Source organism: Cinclus cinclus, chromosome 3 (assembly GCF_963662255.1).
Source record: "Cinclus cinclus chromosome 3, bCinCin1.1, whole genome shotgun sequence".
NCBI lineage: Eukaryota > Metazoa > Chordata > Aves > Passeriformes > Cinclidae > Cinclus > Cinclus cinclus.
Window position 1 is genome coordinate 60,344,186 of NC_085048.1, and position 12,183 is coordinate 60,356,368.

General features: G+C 36.1%; 1 protein-coding gene across 7 annotated transcripts in view; it reads left to right on the top strand.

Moving 5' to 3' along the window:
• Positions 1 to 12,183, top strand: part of TMEM181 (transmembrane protein 181) — a 31,183-nt gene that overhangs the window by 18,747 nt on the left and 253 nt on the right. For 4 of the 7 annotated variants that reach the window (XM_062488884.1, XM_062488883.1, XM_062488887.1 and 1 more), the window contains exons 5-16: positions 30 to 148; positions 1,183 to 1,302; positions 3,323 to 3,403; positions 4,349 to 4,448; positions 5,162 to 5,292; positions 5,898 to 5,989; positions 6,943 to 7,000; positions 7,652 to 7,754; positions 7,850 to 7,901; positions 8,536 to 8,618; positions 9,725 to 9,814; positions 11,397 to 11,463. In XM_062488884.1, coding sequence (XP_062344868.1) covers positions 30 to 148; positions 1,183 to 1,302; positions 3,323 to 3,403; positions 4,349 to 4,448; positions 5,162 to 5,292; positions 5,898 to 5,989; positions 6,943 to 7,000; positions 7,652 to 7,754; positions 7,850 to 7,901; positions 8,536 to 8,618; positions 9,725 to 9,814; positions 11,397 to 11,463 — 1,096 coding nt within the window. Of the gene's footprint in view, positions 1 to 29; positions 151 to 1,160; positions 1,303 to 3,322; positions 3,404 to 4,348; positions 4,449 to 5,161; positions 5,293 to 5,897; positions 5,990 to 6,942; positions 7,001 to 7,651; positions 7,755 to 7,849; positions 7,902 to 8,535; positions 8,619 to 9,724; positions 9,815 to 11,396; positions 11,464 to 12,183 lie in introns of all 7 variants that reach the window. The other 3 variants (XM_062488882.1, XM_062488885.1, XM_062488888.1) reach the window with 2 other exon arrangements.

Sequence of the window (12,183 nt, forward strand, 5' to 3'; positions counted from 1 at the left end):
TAGATTAATGTTTTCTGTTTTAATTCCAGTGTTCCTCAATAAGAATGTGACTATGACAGTCAAAATCCTGGGAGTGGTGAAGGATGCAAGCACGCCATACATTAACAATCAAGTTCACAAGCGGACGAGATTACTCAGTTGTGCACAAGTATGCACTTGCTTAAACAAAACTCTGATGCAGTGAATCTTCTTTAAATCTGTGTGCATGCAACTTTACCTTGCAAATAAGAACGTACATTTTAAATACATCTCAGGAAAGACTCTACAGGACAGTTTTATTTATAATGGCAATGTAGGCAGTAATGCTGACAAGACCCCTACCTGTGCATTGTTTTTCTGTTTACTTCTGTGACTTGTGTCTATTGCCCTTTAAAGACCCCTCTTTCTTCTTAAAGTTGCTCTTGGTCAGTAAAGCAGTGGGTTCTGTTCAGTCGCCTAAACAAGTTATCAGTACTGAAGAAAGGGATATTGTAGCAGAAGATTGGATAAGGGGTTCCAGAAGAGAGAAAAATTCTTCTCCAACACCTTGCAGAATCTGCTTGAAATCAGCTGGCACTGTGTTCTGAAAAAGCCAAATTTTTTGCCACTGTGAAGAAACATCTGGAGATTCTAATGTAATTGTCACTGAAATTTTTAAACTTAAAGACATTCAAAACAGCTTCTCCAGATACAAATCCCTTAGGAAGGACATAGCTGAAGTTTTTTATTTTAACTATGTATAGTAAACCAAGTGTTTTCTTTTTTTATATAGATATATGAAATTTGCAGAAATTAATAGTGCTCCATTACATTTAATTACAGTAGCCAAGAGAGCAATATGCTTGGGTTTTCTCTTTCCTCCTGTTAACTTTAAAAAATTAGTTGTTACCAGGTAGCCCCATCTCACCAGCTTATTTGGTTCCATGCTGGTGCTACAAGCAGTTGATGTCACCAGGTCAAGTGAAAAGCTGCCACTGTTTATTGTTCAGCCACTGATCCATCTGACTGATTTTATCTGATTCTTCTGCTCTCTTTGGTATCTTTCAAGAAAGTCTTAATCAGACTGATTGAGCTTGGTGAGATACATAATAAACATCATCAATATTGGACCATTTAGGAACAAATTCTCCAACCTGTACTAACAGAGCATATTCTGAAATAATTTGAAGACTTCTCTGTACTATTCTCTGTGTGTGTTCACAGAAATGCAGTGAAATCATTGTTGCTCACCTGGGCTACCTGAACTACACTCAGTACAACATATTTGTTAGTTTTGAAGATCTAAACAAGTTAGCATACACCATCCAGAATATTACTTTCACAGTAAGTATAAAGATTTATACTAGTAAAATAAGTCTCTTTAATGCTGTAGAAGTGTGTTTTAACTGTAACAAAAAAGTATCCAATTTTTGAAGATAAATTAAAAAATGCATCATAATTATTTTTTCTGTCACTACTAATGTCAGAGCTATTATAGCATTTACTGTCGATAGGTCTAGACCAATTTTTTAACTATAAGGAAAAAAATTTCTGTCAGTACTACTGCTGCTGTATTCTGTAATAGATAAATTTAGTCTGAATGCTGGGAAATATTTTATACAATAGGCAAGGTAGATTAGAACATCCAGTTTTCTGCATTTGCTTATAGAGATGTTGCCTGTCTGCAGGATGGTATTTTTTTCAGCCTCTCCACAAGGTGTAACTGAATTAGCAAAATTATTCAGAATTCATCAAAGTGTGGGCTGAAAATGTTTAACTAAATCAAAGAAAAATGGAGAGATTTTTTTCTATGGGGCACTGTGCTTATTAGGATGATATTTTTTTTTTTTTTCAGCTAACACAAGCAGGTTGCTAAAATAATTCACTCAAATGGTCTCCAGTGGAATAACTATCTCAGTTAATAGTGCTAGAGGTTGCTTATAAAGCACTTATATCATGTAAATTGATTGACTCCAGGAAGAAATTTAGAAACATTTGCATTGGGAGAAAAGGGAACTAAACCAAGTTGGCAATACAGGTTACTCTGGTATATTTACCTGTATAGCATGCAGTGTGTTAGAATAGGTAGCAACCAAAAAAATCTTGCTGGAAAAATAAAGGGAAAATATTTTTAACATATCAAATTAACTTTATAAATATTAATATTTTAATACTCTAGTGCATAAAACATATAATTAAAAATAACCTCTTAGGGGAAAAATCCCCTAGGGTTACAAACCGTTTATTTAGTCCCAGATTTCAAACAGAACAAAGTATCAGGGCATTTATAGTTGTACAGTTTTTGTCTTGCTTTGCAGGCTGCCTTTAAAGCAATCCCAAAAAAACTCCAACCCAAACTTTCCTGCAGCAACTAAAGTTGTTACTTTTATTTCATTACTACAATTGTTTATGGTGATCTCAGTTGAAATCAGTGGGTTGCCTTTCATATAATAGATTTCTGTACATATAATTTTCGTTCTACATTTACAGTTTAAAAAGCCAAGACAGAGGTTGACAGATTTAATACATTGAAAGGTAAAGCTTCTTGTTCAGATGAGCAGAGCATATGTTGTGCCAGGGAGCTTACATTTCAAAAATGGCTTCAGAAGCATGCCAGGTATGAGATAAATTGTCAACAGAGCAGAGTTCATGCAAACTGCCATATTATAATTAATATTTATGCCCCTCTAATAATTAGAGGAGGAGAAGAAGGAGGCTTTCCCCCTTAACCTATGTAAAGATTTCTGTGTTTCTAGTAAGCTACTTCTAGTAGCTTAGTAAGCTACTTAGTACTACTAGTACTAGTAAGTACTAGTAAGTACTAGTAAGCTACTTAGTACTTCTAGTATCTTACTAGCTCTAGTAAGCTTCCTTTATATGATTTTCTCTTTTTTAACTTCTGAGACAAATGAGTAAACTTTAAGAAAATAAACTCACAGGAAGTACCCCTGTATCTTTCTGACTTCTTCATAATCAATTTATCCATCTGACCTTGGTAGTACAGAGCAGCACACTGGATTTACTCATTTCATTCAAAGTTTGATTGAAAGTGCAATTGAGATCAATGGAGACTATCCTATTTGTCCTGCGAGTGCTTTAACATATGACAGCACTGAGTATGTTATGAAGTGGCAGGATAAAAGAGAAGCAAAGCTATTAGGCTGCTTTGCTTATCTTTTTATCAGATAGTCCCATGAGTACAAATTTATCTTTATTTTTCCATGGTGACATAGTGAAATTTGGTTCTACCTTTACATTTTGAAAAGACACAGAACTTTTCAGTATCTTCAATAAAGTGCTAATTATTGATGTCATATGTAGTCTGTCAAAATACTACTCACAGGGCTCTTTTGTTTTCTTGTAGTGGAAGACCTATAATCCAACCTTTTCACAAGTGGAAATATGGTTCCGATTTGTCTTTGTAGTTCTTACTTTTATGGTCACGGTAAGATTTTTTTTTTTTTCAGCTTTTCTGGAGTTTATTATGTAGGCAGCTGATAACACTGCTCTGTAATCCTGTGTTTAGGAATTTAACCCCAGACAGCTAAGTTGACATGTCACTTACTGGGTGTAAAAACGTTTCTGAAATACTTATGTAGTTGCTGCTTTTACGTTTTTACAAGTGGTATTGAAGGGACATTAAGAAACTAGAAGTGGGAAAACTTGTTTTTCTAAACTCTGGGTTTGAATTAAACAGAAAAAAAAATGCTTAGACAAATGAAATTGTGATGAGATGCTAAAGAAAAGTATTTTTTTTGCAGTGTAGCTAGGCTTAGGAATAGGATGGCCTAGAGTGTGGGTTGTTTGACCTTGATCTAACATTAGTTACCACTGCCTTGCATGTGAAGATGGGCCAGATGACCTCCAGAGCTCCCTTACAAACTAAATTATGCTGTGATTTAGATGATGTCTCCTCCCTAACCTGTCTTGGCTTCTGGAAAAGAAGTATTTGGAGAAAAAATATGACATAAAATCTAAAATCCTGAATTTTCAGAGTAGGGATGCCAAAGTACTGCATGCTTCCATAGCATTTTTCTAGTAGATGATGTTGCTCATATAATTGTGAATATAAAATGCAATCTGCTTTTTAAAAAACTGAGGAAAGTCATTGATAGTGTGTGACCAGTAATGAGGCAATATCTTTTTTTTTTTCACATGTTGTTGATTTTCATGTACTGGCTGGTTTACTTCTCAGTTTGCTTGACAAATTAAGTAATTTGCTTTGGGGTCAGCGAGCAAACTTGAAATAGAAACTAGGAGGCCTGGCTCCCGTTTTACAGTGCTCTTAGTGGCAAAGTAGCCTTTGCAGTCTGCTGTGCTCTCTCTTAGCTCTGGTTAAACCATTGACAGCTGTATTCCTTCCTTACAAATTGTTGTTGTTGTTTTATAGTGTCTGTTTGCACATTCCCTGCGGAAATTCTCCATGAGAGACTGGGGTATTGAACAGAAATGGATGTCCATCCTACTTCCTCTCTTGCTACTTTACAATGGTACTTGTGTCCTTGAATTTTTAGAAAGGCACCTTTTTAAACAAGAAGCAGGAAAAAAAAAAGAGAAGGCAAAATGGAATTTCTCCCTGAACTTATAAGCAGTTGTTTATAAAGCTTCAGAAAATTAAATTTTAAAAAACCTGACCCTTTCTAAGTGTAGCAAATTCAAGGGCATAATGAGTGGGTGGATTTTGTTGTTCTCAGTCACATGGATGTCAGCTATTTGTTTAATGCTCTGACTGGAAGTCCTGCTGTACTTAACCTTTCAATTTCTGCTTGTCTGCTGTCTTACTTCTTCATATTTTACATACTCAAGCTTTAATTAAAAATGGAGGCTGCTTTTAGTCCAGTCAAACACACAAAAAAAAATCTAGCACTTTCTAGCAGTACTGGAAGAATATTTGCATTTTAGTCATTATGCAATAAGTTTTTAGGTCATCATCACTAACAGTGGTTTAGTAGAAAGTCTAAAAACTTGAAATCTTCTAGAAATGTTGACAACCATTTGAGATTATTTCTACAGTAGAGTGGATTTCTGCTGGAGGCACCATTTTCTTTGTTAATTTCTTTTTAAAAAAAACAAGGTTCAGTTTCATTTACTGGTGTAATTTGGAAAAATCTAGGGTGTGTTTGTTCTGCTGAAGATATATTCTATTTTGCTTTTCATATTGAAAGGTGTTTTTTTCTCTCTATTTTTTTTTTCTTTGTTACAGATCCATTTTTTCCCCTTTCTTTTCTGGTGAACAGCTGGTTTCCTGGAATGCTGGATGATCTGTTCCAGTCACTGTTTTTGTGTGCATTGTTGTTGTTCTGGCTTTGTGTCTACCATGGTATAAGAGTACAGGTAAGAGATGGAACAGTATCTTTTACTTACTGAGGAGGCAGGACTTGTTTTGTTTAGTTCTTTCAAAAGGTGACAAAAATGAAATCAAATTCTTACAAAATAGACATTTCTTTTACATAAAGTGCAGTGTGACACATGAAGCTTTGGAGTTAGAATGAATTATGGTGAAGTAGATTATTTTGAGTCAACCAGGCCTAAATGAAATAGATGGAACAGTCGTCAGAATTATGATGCCATTATGCTTCATTTTTGCTTGAAGGGTTTTGATGTTGCATGTGGTAATTGACTGGCTTTTTAAACTACTTTAAAATACTACATAAGAGAAATAGGAATTCTGGAGTCTATTCCTGTATTTGCATTATCAGTGAAATATGTGGGATATTAAAAATGGGATGCTCCAACTCTACTTCATCTTATTAACACAAATGATGATACAATGTAATGTCTTTTCTAGTCACTTGTGCAGGATAAAAATACAGAAGATGAGTTTCTTAATTCAGTTCATGTTGAGTGAAACAGAGATGATAATTATTTTATTCTGTCAAGAATGAATAAAATCTCAAGTGTGGGTTCACACTTTCACCACACTGCTGTTTTCTTAACAGGGGGAAAGAAAGTGCTTAACTTTCTATCTGCCCAAATTCTTTATTGTTGGACTGTTGTGGCTGGCCTCTGTTACACTGGGAATATGGCAAACGTAAGTAATTTAAAATGTATTGCATAAGTATGAGCTGAGAATGTCCAAGAATGAGAAGATTGTGTGTATCTAGTGGTATCTGTTTCTTAATGCCCTCACGGTGATACAAGAATGGCGTTCAGGTTCTTACATCTTTTTGTTCTGCAAATTATGACTGATTTGAAAACAGTTCTCCATGGACAACCTAGTAAATAATTTCATAAATCTGAGTGCGATCTAGAAATCACTACTTTGTGAGTATATTATGTCTCCCTACAAGAATCACTCTAGTGCTATGGCTCAATCAGCTTTTAGTAGCTGAAGCAACCAACTGGTACTAACATGACTTAGTCAAGCTGTGCTGTCTTTACTCAGACCTCTGTTCTTTTGCTTGGTTTAGTGGTTCTCCCTTTTTTCCAATTTGTTGTGTTAGGTGTCACTCCTCCCCACCCAGAAAACTTCATCCATTTTAGTACATTTGTAGTTTCTAGACTGTTTTAGTCTCAAGTGTTTGCCTCTTATTTTATCTCTCAGAAGGAAGATACCTTCTAACCTTTTCCTTGCCGTTGTACATTATTGAAAGCAGTGCAGTTGCAGGAAATGCTCATGCTATTAGTAAAATTGCTATGATGGAAGGCCTCATGCCACAGTTTTCTAAGGATAAAATGTAGACACTGAATCCTGAAGACTTGTAGGAATTTACAAGGTGTACATTTTCTAAATAACAAGTAGGGAAATAAGATGTGATTCCAGTTTAAATCCTCCATATTTCTTCTAATTCAGTTTGCCATATATGGCAAATGACTACATTTGAATTAGTGGCATTGCACCAACTTACACAGCCAAACCCTTTTGTTATAAACTCTGTATAGTAACCTTAAACGTCTTTGTGAGTGGGTTTCTTGGTCAGCATGTCTTTTTAGCCTTGTCTGGAATTGTGCATGTACCACTTTTTAATTTTGAATCTTTTCTAGAGTGAATGAAGTACATGACCCGACATATCAATACAGGGTTGACACAGGCAACTTCCAGGTAAGTCAAAAATTACTTCTTGCTGTCCAATTGTCAGGTACAGTAAGGCAATGTAAGGAGATACAGGGCTTGTTCTTCTATAAAAATGTATAACAAGGTTTAGAAAACATAAAATGCTGGTCAGACAGTCTTATTCTGACTAGAGTACTTTTGTTTTTGCTTTAGATCATTCATAGACCATAATAAGATCTGTCCCATTGAAAAAGTAAATTGTCTTGCAAATTTGGAGACTAAATACCATGAGTTTGTTGGGATTGAAAGAAAAGGTTTTAAGTCTGTTATTTAGTTTTGTACATCTTAACTCCTGCCAAGGTCCCCTACTGTAGTAAATTTGAGACTTTCTTGTTGTAAAGGAGGATTTGATGTACATAGGTCCTTGTATTTTTCTTGGGAGCTGTGTTTTTAGAATATTATTGAGATTCACCCAACTCTGAACTCAGTTAAAAAGTCCTGCATGCTGTTAAGCATCCTTGCTTTACCTTCCTCAAAAACCTCCCTGAATGTATCACCATCCTTGTTTCATGAGCCTACTTTCCTTGCATAAATGGACCAATTCTGTGTTGTGCTTTTGGGAACTAATTTTTTTCTATTGACAGAAGAAGGCATAGATGAAATCTTATTAAATAATAAAACCTAACACTTTCCTTTTAGGGAATGAAAATCTTCTTCCTTGTGGTGGCAACCATGTACATTCTCTACCTTTTGTTCCTGATAGTGAGGGCATGCTCAGAACTTCGAAACATGCCTTATGTTGGTAAGAATACTTTTGCTGATTCTTTCCAAATAGGCTTGCTTCTCCTAGATGTAGGTGTAGATTCACTGATAACAACTTTTCTCAATCTTTTTCAGATCTCAGGTTAAAATTCTTGACTGCATTAACCTTTGTAGTGCTTGTCATTAGGTAAGGCTTTTTGAAGTACATTTGTCAGTATTCTAACTTTTCTAACCTTTTTGGGGGGGCTTTGAATACATTTTGTTGCTAATTAATTAGTCAGTTAAACTGAAGAAGGCCTTTTAATAATATTGTGATGGCAAGCATTTCTTATTTTTTTAACCCTTCTTGAGGCTTTTTAAGCTAACTTTGTTATTTCTATTACCGTGGCAGTGCACAAGATTTAGAAGTTTATTTGGCAGAGCTCTTCTAGAGCTTTGTAGGCTTCACTTAGTCAAAACAGAAGTTTACAGTTAGTTTCTTACATTACTGTTAATACTGTTACTTATATTACTGTTAATATCTTACAGTAGTGTTAATACTGTTTTCCCTACACCAAGCTGTTATTTCAAATAGCTGTTGACTGTTGGATTGGTCTGTAGTGGATGAAATCTGAGGATTTCTGCTTTTCTCAGCTGAATGCTAACTTCTAACCACAAATGAGTAATTTGTAATTTAGAACTAGTAAAGCAAATATATCTTAAAATAAATGGTCAGCATGTTAACATAATTATTCTCTTCTATACTCTTCTATCAATCTACTATTTCAGTTTTGCAGCCTAAGGACACAGTACACCTATATGCTTTATTTTTTCCCCCACAGCATTGTTATACTCTACCTACGCTTTGGAGCACAAGTTCTACAGGACAACTTTGTTGCTGAGCTGTCAACTCATTATCAGAACTATATCCTTGTGTTGTGATACTGCTCAAGTAGGAATGTTCGTCTGTTTTCATGCAGAAGGTGCTTTAAAATTATGTATCTAAGAGTGAGACCTTTGACTTCTAGGTTGATTCCTGAAGTTGAGTCTGTTTTGTTTGAGGTTTTCAGTCAGCATGTTGTAATGGCTCTTCATAAAGATTATGACCTAGACAGTCTTATCTAGTGTGTCCACATGACATGCATCACAACTGCTTGTGATACTCTCCAAGAGGAATGAAGTCTTAGATATGCATGCCCAGTGCATATCTAACTAATTTTAATGAGAGGTTATGGCAGATTTGGCTGTACTTGCTGCCTCAGTTGTTTGCTCTATACTTACCAGTTGTCATGGGGGGTGCTAAAATATGAGGAATTAATAGTTTTGATGTCACTGAAAATGCATTTAACTGTTGCTCCAAGTCTACATGTTATACAGGTCACAACAGAGAATTTAATTGGCTTGGGAGAGACTATTTCTCTCCCAGTGTCAGTTGACAACAGGATTATGACCTGTATTTCTGGCCCTGAACCATGAGATCCTAATACATTCTACTTTTTGAGAGTGCTTGTGTGACTGCAGCTGCTCTGGTTTTAGGTGTGAGTTGGGAGGTAGGAGGAAATATGTAAACCTTTAGTATTCACCTAAAACAATGGCAAGAAACCATCTTCAGAGTTCCATCCACATGTAGTCCTTTCTCCTTCCTTCTTCATCACTGTGCCAAGGAAAAACTTTTTAAAAAATAGACCAGTCCAAACCCACCTGAACACCCAACTTACTCTGCTTTCTTTCAGCATTCAAGGCAGAGCTATTCGATTGACCATGCACTCCACTGCTCAAGAGCAAACTGCACCTCAGCAAATGTTGCTTGTGTGAAAGCTTTGTTTTCAGTGGGAGCTTTACCTTGAAATAGCTTGAGTACATTAGTTGTCATTGAATTTAAAACCTGCAGTTTTGTTTAGCCATTCATGCTCAAATACTTCAGTAAGGTAAACATTTTTTCAGTTGAAACAGCCTATGTATGGGTTGGGTCTTGTTTCCAAAGTTAATATGTATGGAACTACATTGAGCAATATCCTTGACACTTGCTACCAGCAGAATTCTTATCATTTTATGGGTTACTGAACTTTTATCTCTACACATTAGCCTTCGTGTACTCCCCCTCGAAGAATGCACTGTATGGTGAGTGTGAGCCATTGTCTGGCAAATGTGGGTGACAAGAGCTGCCATATTAGCAGATGCTGTGCAGTGTCTTTGTTTTCTGGTTGTCTCATTACTATTCTGGTTTGCTCTGATTTAACATAAGCAGAAGCTGCACTCACTGCTCCTGAGAAAATTAGTATTGGAAATATGAAGGAATGCATAAAATGTAATCAGCTGATTAGCCAGGCTTGAATTCTTGTGCACTTAGATCAAGTTTACAGTTAGTGTGAGTTTTGCATGTGATGCACCAACCTTTGAAGTGACTCACAGACAGCCCTTAAGGAACAACATCACTTCATTTGTACTTTGTTCTAACGAAAGTTTATGCATTGGCATGCTGGCAAACTGGACTCTGAAATCCAAGTGCTGTTGGAAAAGTAGGAGTGAAAGTGATCTCTAATATGAGAGGATTTTTGGAGAACTTGCCATGGGGAGGTCTGCACAGGGCCCATGTAAAGGGAGATAAATCACTGAGTCAGTGACAATTCTGTTTTTGCATTCTGATGTAAAGGATACAGTCTGACTTACATGATTATTATAAAGCATTTCCCTCACTAACAGATAAAGATCATTAAAATAAATATTTTTACTGAGTGCATTCTCTGCTTTAAATATTCTGTTCAAGGTACAGAACCATGGAAGAGACCTGGAAAGATGACGTATCCCAACCTTTCATGGGAAAGGAGGCCTAGATGAGATTATCTAGCAACCTGTTGTATCATATCTTGTATGCTGAGAGCATGCAGGGGGAAGGCACTAAATAGTGGAGCTCATCATTTCTCTAATTTAGAGTTGAGATAGACAGACCTGTTTCAGAAAAATGCTGGTTTTGCATCCAGAATGGAAGAAGAACTGCCTGGGTGCAGATAAAGTTGAGAGCCTTCTGCTGGGTTGCAGAAATACTCATTTGTAGACAGCAGAAGGTAAAATGCTGCCAGGAAAAAGCTTCTATAGCAAATTGCTAGACTGAATTTTACTTGTATATAGCTATGAACTGCAGCTAAACTGCACAGATTGTGCAAGAAATGAAGGCCCTAAAACAAGCTAGAGGGAATTGTCATTAATAGCAATTGCAAAGTATGTGTTTCTTTTCATCTCACCGTAAAGTCCTTCCTTCATCTCTTTCAAGGATAGAAAATAACTGAATAATCACTGACTTGCAATCAAGGGATTCCAACTTCTTTCTACTATATTTTTAGCTTAGAAATAACCGAGAAGTCTGTGCTTTTTAAATGAATACAAAATTTTGATTAGGAATATTCAATTTATGTGCAGGTTGAAATACAACACAGGAAATTGCAGAGGGGAGGAAATGAACTTAGGCAACATGGAGAATATCTTATTATAAATGAGATAATTGTGTTGTCTCCTTAACTCTTCAGAGCGCTATAAGTATGTGGCTGAAGGGTAATGAATTTAAAGGAGAGAATTCCTGTTTGGTGTAGTTTTGTTGAACTGTGGTTGTGACAGCCTTGGAAGTTGTGTCTGTTGCTACAGTGTTGCACTACAGCCACATTTCTATATTTAACATACTAAATTAACCCTTATTTGTGTTTTCCAGAATCACAGTTGAAAGACAATCCTGCTTTTTCTATGCTGAATGATTCAGATGATGATGTGATTTATGGGTAAGATTATGAAATACCTATGAAGAGTTACTTCTGGTGTGTTATTTTTGTAATGTCCTTTTACATATTAATTCAGTGAAGGGTTTGTTAGTGAAAGTTTTCTGCTTAAAGAATAGAAATGTAGTCTTTTCTGAAACAGAAATATAATGAGGATTCATGTTTTTTTTCTTGGGTTTTTGGTTTCTAAAAGGGATTGCCAGGGCACTGACACAAACAGGTAAAAAAGTATTATGATGATGGTAGCTCATGGAGTAAAGGCAGTAAGAGCTGTGAAGGGAAGGGGCTTCCCTTTTACACTGGGAAGGACAGCAGGAGTCAGATGGAATTACCAAAGAGTCAGCTCATATGTAAATGCTTCAGGGAAGGAGAGTGGTGCTTCTTAAGTCTCCAGCACTTACAGAATGAAGAATAATCAAGTCTAGCAGAACTTCTTGCCTTGCATGGTTTTATGTAATATGAGAAGCATAGTAGTGCTTGAAACCCGTCCCAGTCAGGTGTCTCTGTGCTGAAATACACCCATGATGTTTTCACCTCTTACCAAAGATACTGAAGTGGCTGGAACAGTGAAGATGGGACCAACATTGCACTAACCTGAACACAAGGTCATGCTGGGGTGGCTTGCCTTTGGTCAGTTAGATGAGTAGTGGTAGTGTCAGCTTGCTTCTTGCAAATCTGTATGAAAAATGGCTTTCACTGAAATAACTTTTATAATGGATCATC